The sequence below is a fragment of the Schistocerca nitens genome, chromosome 3 (genome assembly GCF_023898315.1).
Source record: "Schistocerca nitens isolate TAMUIC-IGC-003100 chromosome 3, iqSchNite1.1, whole genome shotgun sequence".
NCBI classification, from domain to species: domain Eukaryota; kingdom Metazoa; phylum Arthropoda; class Insecta; order Orthoptera; family Acrididae; genus Schistocerca; species Schistocerca nitens.
In genome coordinates, this window is record NC_064616.1 from 315,677,294 (window position 1) to 315,695,012 (window position 17,719).

Consider the following 17,719-nt stretch of genomic DNA (forward strand, 5'->3'; position numbering starts at 1 on the left):
GAAGTAACTGGAATTCTGTAAGTTCGTGTGTGGTGTTAATCAGATTCGCGCGATTTTTTTCGTTGTGTTGGTAAACATGTCTGAAACGTATCTGTACAGTGTTCAGTATGTTGTCAGCTTTCGGAAACGTCACGTATGTATTTGGTAGAATCGGCGATTATTTTGTATAAAAATAGGTCAGATAATTGGTATTAAATTTCGCTGTAAGAACAAAATAACGTGCAGCAAAGTTACAGAAAAGTTAAACATCCATTTTATTAGTAAGCTATTAGTAAAACAATGGCTTACAAGTGATGTTAGCATGTTGAAGAAAACTATGAGAATGCTAAAGAAGACAAGCGTCTTGAACGCCCCACCATATCATCAGCCGACGAAATCGTAGAAAAAGTGAAAGAAATCATTATGAACGATAGCCGAATCTCACTCTCACAATTCGTGATTGATATTAGCATATCACTTGGCTCACGCTGCGAATTGTTTTGGGGTGATTTGAGTATGAAACGTATGACAACAATATTTGTTCCAAACTAGTTGAATTCCGAACAGAAACGGCGGCGAACGCAAATTGCTTAGATGCTGCTTAGTGAAGTTAACGACTATGCAGAACTACTGAAACGTGACACAGCAGGTGATACAAAAATTGGTTCACAGATACGACGTCGAAACTGAAGCCGTTAGCACACGGACGAGGCAGCTAACATTGACGTGCATGCAGACGGGATATCAGACGTCATGAGACACAGTGTCTGCGGCACATTTACTAATAACAAATCCTAACAAGAACAAGCTTTTCATGGATCGTCGAGGTGTCGTTGCCTTAAAACGACTTGTTCTCATAACACGCGAGATATAACGCGATAACCAGTACGAAAATTCTTCAACCACCATCATGATGTTCCCCGTCGTTTTATTGCAACGATTCGTTCTCGAGACATTCAATGTGCTAGTGTTCAGAAACAGCTTATTTTAATGGGATGTAAGGTATAACATAAAACCGACCAAACGTAGGCTTCAAGTGAACACGACAAACAATATACGGCGTCTCGCTTTTTGTGGGGCTCAAGCTTTATGCTTGTGATGTAGAGAGCGTTTTTGCTTCGTGTTTGTTCTGCTTTACGTGATAAGTTACCTAAATAGCACAGAAGTAACTACGTGTCTCACATAGATGAGATTAAAAACGCATCGTTGAAAGAGCTAAGAGGCATCTAAAGGCAAAGTTTCGGTAGTGCTTCAGGAGTTGGAAAAGACGCTGAAAGAAGTGTGTTACATCTAATGGGAACAATGTTGTAGGTGGTTACACTGATGCGGAGAAAGTAATAAAATTCTTTGCAAGTTATAAAAATTACCGATATTTTTTGAATATACTTTGGTTTCCTTTTAACCACTATCTAAGTTAAAAATAGCAGTAACAGAAATTTACTCTTTCAAATATAGGTACTGTCCTTTTTACTTGCTTCTTAAAAATAATAAAGCCATTGTTTACAAACTAGGGGCAAGAGAAAGTTAAATATTATTGTGATTTGCGTAATGATCGCAAGCTGAAACTTGGTGGGCGATTGCTTCAAATGGCTCTGAGCACAATGGGACTCAACATCTTAGGTCATCAGTCCCCTAGAACTGAGAACTACTTAAACCTAACTAACCTAAGGACATCACACACATCCATGCCCGAGGCAGGATTCGAACCTGCGACCGTAGCGGCCGCGCGGTGGCGATTGCTTCGGTGAATAAGAAATAATAATCGCATATTTCGATAAAATGACAGAAACGCTATTTCTAAGCAAGTTATCTAAGATCATTGTGCATTGCAGTTTGCGTTTAAATTTTGTAACTGCGATATTTAGTGACATTGCCAAACCTTCGTAACTGATGAGCGATTGTTTATCATCATGTGGAACCTAGACGTCTTAAATAACACGATGAGCGAAGAAAATGATTTTAACACACCACTGCTCAGAAACCAATACAGTTAGGAAAATAAACGTCGCCATTCTTACATGGTTGTAAGAGTGGACAAGGGAAACTTCAGGGAAATGCGGTGACACTGGCTTTGGCACCTCGTTAATGTGGCATGAAGTGATGCAAATTTCTAATAAAATTAAACAGTTATTACTTTGAAGGTATCCCATTTATATCTACGCCCCTTTTTACGAATCTGTCCTGTAGAAACTAAGTCCTGTCCGACAATATTAATAGAAAGTCAGTTTTCATAGCATTGTGGTAAACAGCGCTCGTTTGTAAACGAGTCTTCAGGGCCCCGCACAACATACGCCCTCGGTCTGCCGCTCACTTCGACCTCTGTACACACGAGCGATATGCCAAACAATTTAAACCAGTAACTTACTTCAAATGCCACTGTATAGTGAATTTCTGCTACGGAAAAATGACTGATGTTTACCAACAGTGGTAGTTGATCACCGCAAGTGGACTAATATAAGGAAAAAATATTGAAATTTATTCACCCTGTCTGGAAACGCTTCTATTGGAATAATAGGTTGTGTTACTGAATACGTTGCACTTTTCATTGATACTAAGTGTGTTCTGTACCTCTTCACAGTCGCCTTTGCACATACGTCTTAAATCCCTCAATTTTTTCGTTTATTAATCTTGTAGTTACAATAAAAATATTTTCCCAATGAAGTTGCAGTCTCTCTAACAATAGAAATGTTTACCAATAGCAGCATTTTGGTTTTTATGAATTCCTGACGGCGCTTTATGTTCCTCCTACCGTCTTTACATCTTCTGTTTGTTGCTCTTCCGTTCGCTGAAAATACGAAATTCCTGGGGCTATGGCACTTCGTGGGTAGTGAATCGGACAACCCTCCTCCGTTTATACCGACCACTTGTCCTTACAAAACTAGACTATGGGAGTTCTGTTTATTCATCTGCACGTCCGCGCATCTTAGCACAGTCGTAACGCAATCCTCCTCCGTTAAATTTGTTTGGATTGAGCGGCGGACCAATTGACGAAAGTTATCCAGTCTCACTTTCAGCGACAGCAGGCTTCTTTCTTCCCCTCTTCCTCCATTTGTTCTTCTTCACTGAAAGGCAGACATACACTCACTTTGTTAATGCCAGTAGTTCTTCGCAACAACATGACACAGCAAAGTGACTTGGTGAAACATTCGAGTATGATTTACGAAAATTCCAGCGCAATGCTTTATTCGTAGACTTATTTACACCTGCAAATTTTCGTTCAGTGATGAAATAACAGTCGCACAATTGGTGGTGGTGGTGGTGGTGGTGGTGGTGGTGGTCAGTATTTGTAGCAAAAAAAGAACTAAAAAACATCATTGCTTCACAGTACAATCAGGAATGCTGTCTTGATTGTGTGAAACGGCACTCTCTGCTTATCTTAGTTTTCAAATTAACAGGAACAACGCATAATAAAAAGTGATGATATAAAGTGCATGGGAACGTGGGCTCGCATTTCTGTCAGTGGAACAGTTTTTGTGTTTTCGTCATTCATAGAGGCTGAAGCAGCCTTTAGTGTAATCACATACTCCCGAATATCGATGTTAGCGTATAACGAGCGAAGCGACAGCTGATTCTGCGTTGACTATTATAATAGCAGTAATCCCGCCGGTATCTCTGGGGAAGGCTCGCAGCTGCTATCGAACTAATGCGCCAACTGCCGTGTTGGCCAAAACCTGATTAAAGCTTACATATATGTGAGAGTGAGTGACTCCGCACTGGCTGTGTTAAAGTTGCACTGCTACCTTTATACTGCATGTAAACAACCGCTGTTTAATCGAAATGAAGGGGATGTTACTGAATACGTCTTTACTTACTTTGATGAAATGGTTATCTCGTAATACGGCCATAGACGCGTCAGCGATATGTGCTCTTGAAATATCATGTATGAAATAACCGTAGATGCCTTTACTTGCTAGTTCTCCGAAAAAGGATTGCGGTGGAAAAAGTTCGGTCCAGTAATTCGTGTTGTACTAATTGCACACTGCATTTTTCACATATCATTCAGTGCTCCCTTACGTAACAGATAAGTATTTTCAGAACTTTAACGTCGATTGTTCAAAGTTCATATAACTTGATATAAATGTAGCCATGCTTCATTACGAAAAAAAAAAAATCTTTGAGAATCGACCACCTCATCACACACTGGCTGCAATAGCTAGTCGCAGTGCTGAACTCGAGAGGCATTATGTGGGTTAGTTAGGAGATGCACTGCCGTTAATTTGTTAGTACGTAGCTCAATGATCAGATGCTACTTGCACACCAGTCTGTAAGTGTTACACTGTGGAACAAAATTCTTGAAATTTTCTCCTAGGCCATCCTAACTAGTTTGGTTTGGATGAAACAGATTCGCCACTTACCAATGTCAGAGGAGCTGGTCAGACTGTGCGCCTTTATTCCCAGTATCGGGTAGACCGTGCTACGTCTGAGACAGCGCATTCGTCGTACAAAATGTATAATACTGGGAGAAATGACGTATAAATTACCCAGTCTTAAGTCATCTTCTCACAGGATGTGAAAATATTCGAGAATGAGGAGCTGGTTACGTCACTGCATGGAATTCCACGTTCCACTACATCGCGGAGGGTGAAAGGAAAAATCTGCAGTGCTTGCTTGTTTTTCCTCTTGGGGAGGAACGTGGCCAGTGATGTGTGCTACATCGGTATTGCTTCAAAAGCAGAATTTTGGATACGCCGTATTGTATGAAGTCTGCGAAGTTGATCTCCGCATTTGGTGGTATTTTACTATAGTGTATGTGGTATGAAATAAGCTGTTTCAAAGCACCAGCGTATTGAGGACCTCTCGAAGAAGCGTCGTTTTAGGTACGATTTGTAATAATAAAAAGACAGGAAACTACATATCGGTAGTTATAGGCTTCTTACGTTTGACGATTTACATGTTATAACTTTAGTGGCATGGAAATTCACTATTTCAGTGCTTCGGCCCTATGCTGTTTTATCAAAAAGCGCGAAGTTTTCGGTGTAGCTTGTAACACATAAATAATGGAATTTGTTGTTAACTCTTTTAGAAACTTTACATCTTAAGTTGGGAGCCGCTGTCCTGTTTAAGCTGTAGCATAGTTGATAGTACCACGAATTGTAAAGAGAGAGGTAGCAGGATTGTTAACTGTTTACAAGCTTCTTTTTCTGTCTTACGTTTTCTAAAAGATTGTGGGACATTTTTTCTTAATGTAATGGAAGTTTTATCTGAAATGGTTGATGTTATTTATAATGAATTTGCTGCAACTCTGCTGATATAAGCCAACGACTAGAAAGTTTCTCCAGTGGCCAGTGGCTGCCAGTTTGACAGAAGGTAAACACAACACACTAGCAGTTGTTGCTATTATGAAACTTTGTGTAAATTATATATACCATACTTGTCTCTCGGTTTTACGGACTACCTCATGATTGTGTCTTGTCAGTGAATACGTTTAGCAGTAATGATTAGTAGCCGCGAAAAAATTTCCCATTCACGTGAAATTACCAAACGAATCTCAATCTTGAAACCTACGCGATGAAGTACGTTGCTTCAGAATGATGGTCGTGAAAACAACGTCGAGAATATGCATGTCATGTATGATGAAACTGACATTAGTAACTCACTATACTTAAACTATATTAAATTTAAAACCTAAAATGTGATGGAGATTCTGTTAACGAATAACATTCAATATGTATTTCAGATCGTTGTGCAGCATATATGGTGTTCCTGTATCAGCATATCACTGTTGAAGTCATTGACGAGTCAAAAATCTCCTTCCTCCGCAATTCTTCGACGATGGCTAACAGAGGTAATGCAACTATTATACGGGCGTTTGTTATCACAAACTAACTGCGGGATTAACAAATCAGATTCGGCCGACAACTGCCGTTGGAGAGTGCTGCGGTCGCAACTCAGGAAAAGGGGCACGTTCTGAGAGATGGAGGAGGTTGTTCCAGAGCGTGCAGCAGTCATGACGAACAACCCTATTGGCGTGCTTCGCAATGACTGAAACTTCCCCATGCCCGAGGGAGGACTCGAACCTCCGCCGGGCCCATACCAGTTATTCCTGTTGGTAAAAATTCTCTCTCACTTTCCAGCTGAGCAGCAGGTATTGTTAACATTTCAGAAACAAAATCACACTTTCCTAAACTCAGTACTAATCTGAACTGCTAGCAGATTCGCGATCTTCGACAAGCACTGCTTTCCATCCAACGTACCAACTGAAATGTCCTCCTTCCCACTTAATATTGAACGCATTGGCATGAACCGCGTTGTTAGTCAAAAGGCACGAAACTGATATCATGCGAAGTGATTACGCCCTTTCTATGTATTGGTCTACTCAAAGTTAATAACGACACCAGGTTTTGATTACATAGTGATATCGCAGTATTAAAAGATTCTCCCATACTACTATGAAAAAAATCTGAATGTTAAGTAATAACTAATAATAGAGAATAAGGATCTTGGCGCGCAGACAAGAAGATATTCCGTCCATTTTTTATTACAGCAGCCAGTCAGAACACAAGTAGACTTAGTTTCGGAAATTTCTCGTGATTTCAGAAAACTGGATAGCAACATATGTTGTTTCTGTCTCATTCTACGTTACGAGGTCGAATATCAGCTACTGTCTCTCCACTCAACTGAAGTGCAATATGTGGAAATAAAGCTATGGCTCAGAGCTGGAAATGTTACAGCAGCATAGAACATTGAGGTATTTATCTATGAAGATATGTTTCCAATGTCCAATAGATAATAAAATCAATTTCAAACACACAATGAAATCATTCCTGTTTGATAACCACTTCTTCGTAGATACTGTTTACCTGCAGGAGTCCTTTACTATTTTGTGGGGCAAAGTTCCTATTCACACGTTCCTCATAGCACGCAGCTAGACGTACGCTAAGCCAGTGGGTAAAGTCCCTTGTGTTGCGACGCTCTACAATGTTCACGTCAGTGTTCCATATATAGCAAACCATCACGGGGAAGCTTGATACTTCATGGAAGAAAAATTTATTTTTAAAGGAAGAATAAAGATTAATAAAACTTCAGAATTACAGACACAGATCACTAACGTCGATTTGCAACAGGATTTTCGAACATACCCTGTGTTCGAACATATGAACTACCTCGAATAAAACAATTTATTGACAAGCAGCCAACACTAGTTCTTTAATTACGCGAAGTAATGAGTACTATCGACAGGGGGTGTCAAATAGGTTCCATATTTTTAGATTTCCAGAAGACTTTTGACACTTATTCCTCACAAGCGACTTCTAATCAAATTTTGTGCGTACACGGAGAATCGTGTCAGTTGTGCGACTGGATTCGCGATTTCCTGTCCGAAACGTCACAGTTCGTAGAAACGGTCAGAAAGTCGTAGCATAAAACAGAAAAAATATCTGGCATTTCCCCAGGGAGTGTTACAGGCCCTCTGCTGTTCCTGATCTACATAAACGATTTAGGAGACAATCTGAGCAGTTGTCGGCAAATGATGCTCCCATCAAAACCAATTGTGAATGGTGCGGAAAGTGGCAATTGGATAAGTAATGAGTGTGAATTCATGAACATGAGTACTAAAAGGAATCCGCTAAATTACGGTTACCCGATAAATCACACAAATCTAAAAAATTCAACTAAATACTTAGGGATAACAGTTTCGAATAACTTAAATTGGAACGAGGACATAAAAAATAGCAAACCAAACTTGACTTGTTGTCAAACAATTAAAAAAATGAAGCACGTCTGCTAAAGAGACTTCTTGCACTAATATTGGTCGCCCTCTTCTGGAGTATTGCTCTGCGCTGTGGGATCCGCATCAGACAAGACTGACGGAGTACATCGAGAAAGTCCAAACAGAGGAGGTAGTGCCACGGATCTGATAAGCAAATTGTGGTGGCAGTCATTAAAACAAAGGCGTTTTTCGTTGCGGCAGGATATTCTCATTGAGTTTTAATCACCCGCTTCCTCCCAGGAATGTGGAAATATTTTTATTTGCCCCACATAAATATGTAAAAATTATAATCGTAATTAAACAAGGAAAATCGGAGCTCCTACGGAAATCTTTAAGTTCTCGTTTTCCCCGCGCGCTGTTCGAGAAGGGTAGAGAAATAGCTTGAAGGTGGTGCGGTGAACACTCTACCAGGCACTTAATTGAGAATTGCAGGGTAATCACCTAGATGTAATGAAGAAATATAATCAGTTATTTTCCACTATGTACAGTTTTCCATGTTCATTCAGAAATCATATCTTCTCTGTAAATTAGACATATATGTCTTGTGTAACGAGAACGTAGCTAGAAAAGAAGCCTGTCAAAAAATGCGGTACGTAAACATCATTCCTAGCACATTTGTGGTTTCAATGGCATGTTTTCATCATTTTCTTTTTAATTTCCTCCTTTGTTCGTTACCTAAGATTTTCCAAAGCGCAGCAAACTCCGTGTAGTGCTGCATCAAGTTTGTTTCTGCTGCGATAATGTTTTATCTTTGACGTCAGAAAGATAAGGCTTCTGTTGGTGTTCAACAATTAACGACCTCGCATGGTCTTCTGCACTAAGTTGTCTCCTTGTGCAGGCACTGTTCTCGAAATCACATTTTCGGCGCGACATGGGAAATATGAAATCAGTCAGCCTGTTGGCAGCATTCCTTTATTGATGTGAAGTTTCATGCTGGGGTACAACCATGGTATGTGTCTAGAATTCTCTTGATACATGAGTTCAGGGTGCTGGTATCAAGTTACAGCAGTGTTGAACATATTCGTGTCCTGTTCTGCACCAAACGCAGTGTGTAAATATGCAGTATAAGCTAAAGTTTACCAACAAGGCAAGCTTATGGACTGGCCCTCCTAGATTTCTTCGTATTTACAGGATATGGGGGTCGGAAAAGCCGCCATTGAAAATTGTATGAGTTCTGAGTGCTGTTACGTAAAAAAACAAAAAACAAAAATTCTAACATAACCTCCAGTACCTGAGTGTGTATCATTCAAGTATTTTAATCGCGAAGGTGTTCGTGCGATTCTAGTTTGTAGTACCTTAATTTTTTATTAAAATTTGATATTTAACATCAAATGGAAATGTCAGTTAACAAACATGGAATCACAAATTAGTAATGAAAAGATCTTTATTTTAAATTTCTTGTTAGCACTCGCATTTTAATGGCACTATTAATTAAAAATAAAAGATGTTACCTAATTTAAACGCTAGCTGTTCCCGGCGACGCGTTGCTGTGACTCAGTGTGGTTAAATGGAAATGCATGGGAATTGGATATGAGTCCCAATCACGTTCTCCCCCCGTCTCTGTCCACCTCCCTCCTCCTTTCCGTTATCTATCTCCATTTCGTCCAACACCTTTGTCTATGTCCTCCTCTCCACTGTCTCTGACCTTGAGCTTTGTTTATTGTTATTGCATATTCAGATTCTGTACTAGTATTCTAATCATAAGCCATAAATACAGCTTCACTGTTTACCAACAACGTTTCAGTTAGGTGTATAAAAACACGCATATGTTGGAATACAACGTTGTCAAAATTTCAAAAAAGCAGTCGGTAAAGAACTTTCGGATTTTGAACAAACTAACATTCACATTTTTATTTATATTGAGTCATATTTAATTAAAACTGCATTTGTTAATGAATATATAATTTCAAGGAAAGTATAAAAAACTGCTACTAGAGAGATGCGAACCTGTTACTTTACAATTATTAAATTTTTACTCCACCCACTTACTAGCAACTATGTTAATACGTTAGAATGATTTTTACTTAGTAACGTTCGGAAATCTTGTAACCATAAGACAACGTTTATCGAAGCGTTGATTTAGAATTACGTCTTACTGCTTTATGTAATTGACATCCGAGGACTGACCCGCAAATTCTGTAAATAAGAAGAAAATAGAAGGCAGCCAGTCAGTAAGACTGCTTCGTTCTCACTTTTGCTTCTGAGCGACAAAATTTGGCGTTTTGTCTTAGTTGCACACATTTTCTGCAATGCAGCAAACATATGAAACATTGATCCCGAAAAAGGCAGAGACGTTGCAAATGTTCTGTTTCGCCAGTTTTATAACAATGGTCATTAATGTCCGAAGCAGACGAACGTATGTGGGCGAATAACTTGCTTGCAGACCATTTTCTACTACGCGAAGGAGGATGATGCGCGAGTTGGGAACGTTTATCGTTGGCAGCAAGGAGTGTGTGGCCCGGCGGTGTTGTGAGGGGAAAGGGCTGGGCGTCAGCTGGCACCCGCACTGCGGCTGAGGCGGCGGCGCCGCTGCCTGCCCGCTGCCCCAGCACCACTTCATGTGAGAGGTCCGTTCATCGCTGCTCTCACCAATAACGGACGCCCGGCAAAACAACCCGCTGCGCCCAGCAAGGCAGGCGTCCACTGTCCTTTGTGTTAGTAAATCCTTAGAATTTAGCTGTCCAGAATTTCAAGCAGTTCCTAACATTTCACTCTGGGCTCTCTCAGGCGAATGCGGCTGCACAATGTGTTCCAGAAATATGAAATGAGAGCGAGCACGCATCTTTATGTACACGAGTACGGCGATGAAGCATTTTTATAGCTATTTCGGTAAGCTTTCCATCCGCTGCGGCCTTCAATTTATATTTGACTAGACATAATCCGGGGTGAATAACACGGTAAATGTCAATTATGGAAAAGAAAATCTACTGCCTATTATTCTTCCGGCAGTGTTAAATGATTCTCGTAGATGCAACGTGCGATCGTTCGTGAAACGGGGAATGCTGTAGAGTGGGCTATAGGTGGTCCTCTGTTTTGGGATTCTGTTGACCTATCGCTTAAATAAACAATTGAAATACAGGATGAGGCATAATAAAGAACGGTTTTTAAAAGGCTGTTAAGTAAAAACATTTCCTTAAAAATTATTTTTATTTCATAATCTTACAATACACGAAAAAGCATTTTCTGCAATAGAAAAAATGGGTTATTTTTTTTTTAGGTAACTTCCGTAAGATGGCGTCCGTTTAGATTCGCACATTCCTCCAGCCGGACCTTGAAGTGCCTCATCACATTGCCCAGCGTTGCCAGTGGCATGTGGACAACTTTCTGTCGGATCTAGCCGGCCTGAGTGGCCGAGCAGTTCTAGGCGCTACGGTCTGGAATCGCACGACCGCTACGGTCGCAGGTTGGAATCCTGCTTCGGGCATGGATGTGTGTGATGTCCTTAGGTTAGTTAGGTTTAAGTAGTTCTAAGTTCTAGGGGACTGATGACCACAGATGTTAAGTCCCATAGTGCTCAGAGCCATTTGAACCTTTTTTTTCTGTCGGATCCACTCTCTCAGGGCTTCAATTGTTCGAGGTGGGTTATCTTGTTAAACTTTGCATTTCAGATAACACCACATGAAAGTCACATGTTGTGAGGTTCGGTGAACAAGAGGGCTATGCAATATCCCCATTTCGGGAGATCACATGATTTGGAAACGAACGATTGACAATATTCGTGCTTAGTCGAGCAGTGTCCCCTTAGAAAAATTTATGAATGACTGTACTGATAAACCTCTTACATTATTTGATTTTCAAACAGTTGAGCAGAACTGAACGTACTCACATTTCGCTCTTTACCTATTCTGATAAACACTAAACTGACACACAATATTATTAGCGCAACGCAATCTGACTTTCAAAAATGCCTACAAAAGAATGGCCCTGACTAACAATAACTTATACGTTTCACAAATCACTTACCTCACAAAAATCTTCGTTACTCAAACTACTGCAATACAGCGAGCGCCACTACTGCCAGCTAAATAAAAGATTCAAACTACTGAAGTCACTAACTACTGACAGGCATAGTAAGCAAATGAAAGATTTTGATAGAGAACAAACAATGTATTTACCTTAATAGTATTCAAAAGTCATACTACAGATATCAGTTCATGACATCCAGTCTTAAAAATTTACTGTCTCTGATGGACACACGTCCAGATCATCCGCTCTCAAAACTCCGGCATCTCTCCCCCCACATCCACCACTGCTGGCGGCTCACCTCCAACTGCGCAACGCTACGCGCTGTTAACAGCCAACTGCCCAACACTACAATAGCGAATATTACAACAATGCCACCCAGCCACAGCCTGCACACAGCACAGTCAGTGATTTTCATATAGAGCGCGATGTGGCGTTATCAGCATAAAAACCTAAACAGCCTACTTACACTGGAAAAAGTCTTCTCGTTCACTTCGCAGTGTGCAAGTTGTGGAGTAAAAAAGTTTTCCGACATGTCTTTGTAGCTCTACAAAATCACTTTTACAGTATTTCCAAGGCCATCTTCAAAAAAGTACAGCCCTATGATTCCTAATGAAGAAATGGCGCACCATACAGTATTTTTTGCGGAGTGCAGTGGTTGTTGATGCAGTTTTCTATGATTAACGTCACTCCAAAACCGAAAGTTCTGCTTGTTCCCATAACCGGAGGGATGGAAGTGAGCTTCAAAATCGTCCACAAACGGTTTACAGTGTTCTCGTCTTGATTAATCATGTCCAAAAATTCTAAGCAGAACCGGCTTCGGCTCACGCAATCTGCTTCCGTAAGGGCCTGAACCATTTCGATTTTGTAGGGGTAAAAGTGCGAATCCTGGTGTAAAATTCTTCTTACCATTCTGTTCGGAATCCCAAGTGTAGCGCTGTGCCGGCGAGCTGAGCGACGAGGCCCTCTCTCAATGGCAACTTTTGCACGTTCGATGTTTTCAGGTGTGCCCACAATTTCGTCGTTGACGCAGTCTCCTCAAAGTTCTCAAACTACTTTCTAATCGCACAGGCAGATGGCAGCTGCCGATTCCGATTAATGTTGAAGTGGTTGCGGAATGCACGACGTGCTAGCTGGCACGAACTACCGTTTTGATAAAATGCTTTGACAGCGTACGCACGATGCTGTGGGGTCCAGCGCTCCATTATGACTAAATGCTATTTCGCGCCAAACTGATGCTATCCCCCCCACCTGTCTCTGACGCAGCTTGACTCGCGCACTTTTTAAAATCGGTCGAGATTATGCCTCACCCTGTATTTGTTGGGAAAGAAAAACACGGTTCTGGAAAATTACCTATTTGCGTACTGTTTGTATCTTGTCAGCTATTACTAAGGAATAACTCTCCGCCATTATACTCTCGCATTCCACCCCACTTGGTATTTGCCGGGCATAGAATTGTACTTCACAAAGGGTCTGAAATATCCATGTCCTAAGTCTTCTGTTTTGCACATATCTGCCATTTTTGTGCATCCTGTGTTTCAGCGTCACCGAGCGCAATTGTTAAGAGGCAAGTCTTGCATGCTGGAGGCGCGGGACTCTTAATTCCATCTGGCCGGACTAATGCAGGTTTCCGCGTTGTCCCTAAATACCGAGTGGTTATAATTACAACGCAGCTACTCACGGAAGTCCAGTGCGGGCTGTAATTATCGTATGGTAGCGAAATTTGGCAGATATGCTAACGCGTTAATGGGAACGGATTTACACTGAAAAAATAAAAGAAACCGCAATTGTGGCCGCCAGGTGCAAATCTGGCGCTGTCAATATAAGAAAGACATATATAAAAGTTTCCAGTCGTAATGAATTAGGGACGGGACGTGGGCATAAATGGTCATATGAATGAAAAAGGCGTAACGGTTACTTTATTATTAACCACCGCTTACATGATTTGTTCAGTATGAGCACCGGTGACGTCGACGAAATGATGCATCCGTAAAACGACGTAATCAGGAGTTCCGGTGGAATCTGAGAGACGTGTGCGGTATTCTGGCGTACAGATCACGTAGAGAACGAACGTGTCCATGGTGAACGCGTTATTTGAGATCACCGGAGCCAAAAGTCACGTGGATTCAGATCAGGTTGCCGGCCGAAGTGGCCGTGCGGTTAAAGGCGCTGCAGTCTGGAACCGCAAGACCGCTACGGTTGCAGGTTCGAATCCTGCCTCGGGCATGGATGTTTGTGATGTCCTTAGGTTAGTTAGGTTTAACTAGTTCTAAGTTCTAGGGGACTAATGACCTCAGCAGTTGAGTCCCATAGTGCTCAGAGCCATTTTTTCGGATCAGGTTATCTTGCAGGCCATGCATCTGGAAAACCTCTGGAGATAAAACGTTCGTGGGAGACTGCATTAAGCGGATCTATCGCTGGGCAAGCGACATGAGGTGTTGCCACATCTTACATGTAAAGAGTGGTTTCCACACAGTTGCCCTTTTCCAACGCAGGTATCACATGCTGTACACGGAGGTCTCGATAATGCCCAGACGTCACGGTACACCAGACAGGCCCTGTGGGCGTATTCTCTTCACAGAAGAACGAACCGAGAGTAAAGGGGCTTGTCAGTCCACACCACAATGCCACGTAAGACGAATGTAATAGCTCTTCGTGCACAGCACGCGGTTTAACAGTACCCTGTAGAGTGAAATGTACCTCGTCGCTTCATACAGTATTGCCCGGGCAGCATGTCATCAACTTCGATCCGTGTTAGAAACCGATGAGCAAATTCAGAGCGTGGCTGCGAATCGTGACGATTCAGTTGCTGTACCGCCTGGATGAACTAGGCGGGGCAGGCGCTGCATTGTCAGTTAAAACAACAGCGACCAGGGTAGAACGCCTAGAACTGAGAACTAATTAAACCTAACTAACCTAAGGACATCACACACATCCATGCCCGAGGCAGGATTCGAACCTGCGACCGTAGAGGTCGCGCGGATCCAGACTGAAGCGCCACACCGGCCGGCCTCGCGGAGGGATCATGAGAATAATGTAAGCGTGGTTAAAGCACGTGCAGAGGCGTGTAATAAACACAGTATCACAGTGCAAGTAATTGTTTCCCAACCCTAGATCTACGCATTTCTCGAATCCTGTGTTGCGCGTCAGTTCGTTGTTTACACGGGAGGGATCCTGTCCCTGAGTATAGCCCATGGTTTTCCATACGATGTCTGTTTCATCATTTACGATTGCCCAGTTACGCGACCGTCACGACCGTAAGTAATGAGGAAAAACGAAGCTTTACTTTGTCATTTAAACTTGCTCAAAAGGATGCCACACCAAGCTCATCCATGTTTTCGAATTTCATTATCTTAATAACACTGTCAGTTGACAGGAACTCTCCTCTTACCATTCGTTCGACGATAAGCTCTCAATGCAGCATTGCAATTACTTCCGTTCACATTTCCCTTTCAAAGAAACCACCCTGGCAATTGCTTGTAGCAACACATTGCTCAAAAGTGGAAGAAACGTTACTTAATGTTAAGATGGTACTCATGTGGCCTAAGCCAAAGGTCTTAATTGTATGGAAGGGCATACATACGGCCAGTTTCCTCCCTCAACCGTAAAACATTCCGAGCTTGTGATCTGCTTTAATAATGACACTGCTGTCGATGGGACGGTAAACAATGCTAGGGCTAATTAGCCATAAGTTGTCACCATCTCAACTTTATCATTCAGTATATTCCGCATAAGTTCCCTGCTATGAAAGAAAAATTTCCTGTTTGTTGAAGAGTCCAGCACAGACATCAGGTTCGTAAGGTGCTCGAATTAGAGAAAGAAAAAGGGGATGAATTGTCACATGGCACAGTAAGCGTGACCATAAACCTTAGAACAGTAAGTAGTGAGCTGAACGGCACACTGCGTGTAGTGAGTATCGAGTTGTGCAGCATCCAGCCCATAAGCGTGGCCACATTGAGCGCGACGCGACACTGCGCCACGGCCCGCGCTGCGCCTCGCCGCGCCGCCCAATCAATGAGTTTCGTACACTCCCGCTAGCCGCTCGCTCCCCTTCCGCACCACGGCGCGCCGCTCAAACGCTGCGCTCACCCGTCTCCACGGGTGCTCATTAACTGGCCTACATCATTCAAATTGCAACTGTTCCTCTGCATACAGTACCGGTCATTAAAGCTGCAACACCATCAAGATGGCATGCAACGAACGTCTAATGGGCTTGAAGATGCATGACGAAGAAAACTTCAATAGTTAATAGTCGTTCCCTCTCATGTTCTACGCGCAAATAGAGCTAGAGAGAAACGGCTGTGTATATACGCCTAATTACTTTATTAAATTCATTTTTCTGGTTTCCCCATTATCTTCACTATGAAGTTCTGCACTAACTAACTGTCACTGTCAGTGAAACTAAATTACTGCAGACCTTCACAGTGGAGATAGTGGGGAAACCAGAAAATGAGACAAAGTGTGAAACAAATAAACTGGATTAAATAACATAAAAAATCCAGGAAATCCACAGCGTGTGGTAACAAGAAAAATAAGACGAAACCCACTGATGGTGAAACTACAGCGAAACATGCCTAGGGAATAAAAATATGAATCATTTTTTGCTCAATGCGGACCCTCTCCAGAAACAAATCTCCTTGCAAGCAAACCTGGACAGAAAAGTTTCTACCTCAAGCCGATATTTTCTCTTGTATTTGAAAATGCCGGTTTTCTAAATTTCTCAATAGTGTATCGCGAAAAGAATATCTCGTTCCCTTCAGGAATTGCCATTTGAGTTCACGGAGCAGTACAATAATACTCGCATGCTGATCGAACCTACCGGTAAAAAGTCTAGCAGCACGCATATGAACTGCATCGATGTCTTCCTTTAATCCGGCTTGATGCGGATCGCGCACACTCACAGTAATAGCCAAGAATGAATCGCACTAGTGTTCTGTAATCTCACAGATGTAAACAACCATGCATGAGCAGCGCCTATTAGACGCAACCATTTAGGTACACAGCTCCTGTTGTCAGTAGTTCAACCATGCCTAGTGGTTCAATACTGCAGTTCGATCGCAACCACATTTTTACTTTGTACACCGTCCCCCATGCACTGCCACCCCCCTCCCGGACCCTTCCCCCTGCTCTGCCCTCCCCTCCCAGACCCTTCCCCCTGCTCTGCCCACCCCTCCCAGACCCTTCCCCCTGCTCTGCCCACCCCTCCCAGACCCTTCCCCCTGCTCTGCCCACCCCTCCCAGACCCTTCCCCCTGCTCTGCCCACCCCTCCCAGACCCTTCCCCCTGCTCTGCCCACCCCTCCCAGACCCTTCCCCCTGCTCTGCCCACCCCTCCCAGACCCTTCCCCCTGCTCTGCCCCCACCTCCCAGACCCTTCCCCCTGCTCTGCCCCCACCTCCCAGACCCTTCCCCCTGCTCTGCCCCCACCTCCCAGACCCTTCCCCCTGCTCTGCCCCCACCTCCCAGACCCTTCCCCCTGCTCCGCCCCCACCTCCCAGACCCTTCCCCCTGCTCCGCCCCCACCTCCCAGACCCTTCCCCCTGCTCCGCCCCCACCTCCCAGACCCTTCCCCCTGCTCTGCCCCCACCTCCCAGACCCTTCCCCCTGCTCTGCCCCCACCTCCCAGACCCTTCCCCCTGCTCTGCCCCCACCTCCCAGACCCTTCCCCCTGCTCTGCCCCCACCTCCCAGACCCTTCCCCCTGCTCTGCCCCCACCTCCCAGACCCTTCCCCCTGCTCTGCCCCCACCTCCCAGACCCTTCCCCCTGCTCTGCCCCCACCTCCCAGACCCTTCCCCCCCGTTCTCCCCCTCTCCCTGACCCGTTCTCCCCCTCTCCCTGACCCGTTCTCCCCCTCTCCCTGACCCGTTCTCCCCCTCTCCCTGACCCGTTCTCCCCCTCTCCCTGACCCGTTCTCCCCCTCTCCCTGACCCGTTCTCCCCCTCTCCCTGACCCGTTCTCCCCCTCTCCCTGACCCGTTCTCCCCCTCTCCCTGACCCGTTCTCCCCCTCTCCCTGACCCGTTCTCCCCCTCTCCCTGACCCGTTCTCCCCCTCTCCCTGACCCGTTCTCC

At 43.6% G+C, this 17,719-nt stretch overlaps 1 protein-coding gene across 1 annotated transcript; it reads left to right on the forward strand.

Moving 5' to 3' along the window:
- The first annotated feature begins 16,740 nt into the window (after window positions 1-16,740).
- Window positions 16,741-17,511, forward strand: LOC126249205 (uncharacterized). The gene has a single exon (XM_049950859.1). The coding sequence runs from the start codon at window positions 16,741-16,743 to the stop codon at window positions 17,509-17,511; it is 771 nt and encodes a 256-aa protein (XP_049806816.1).
- The last annotated feature ends 208 nt before the right edge of the window (window positions 17,512-17,719 follow it).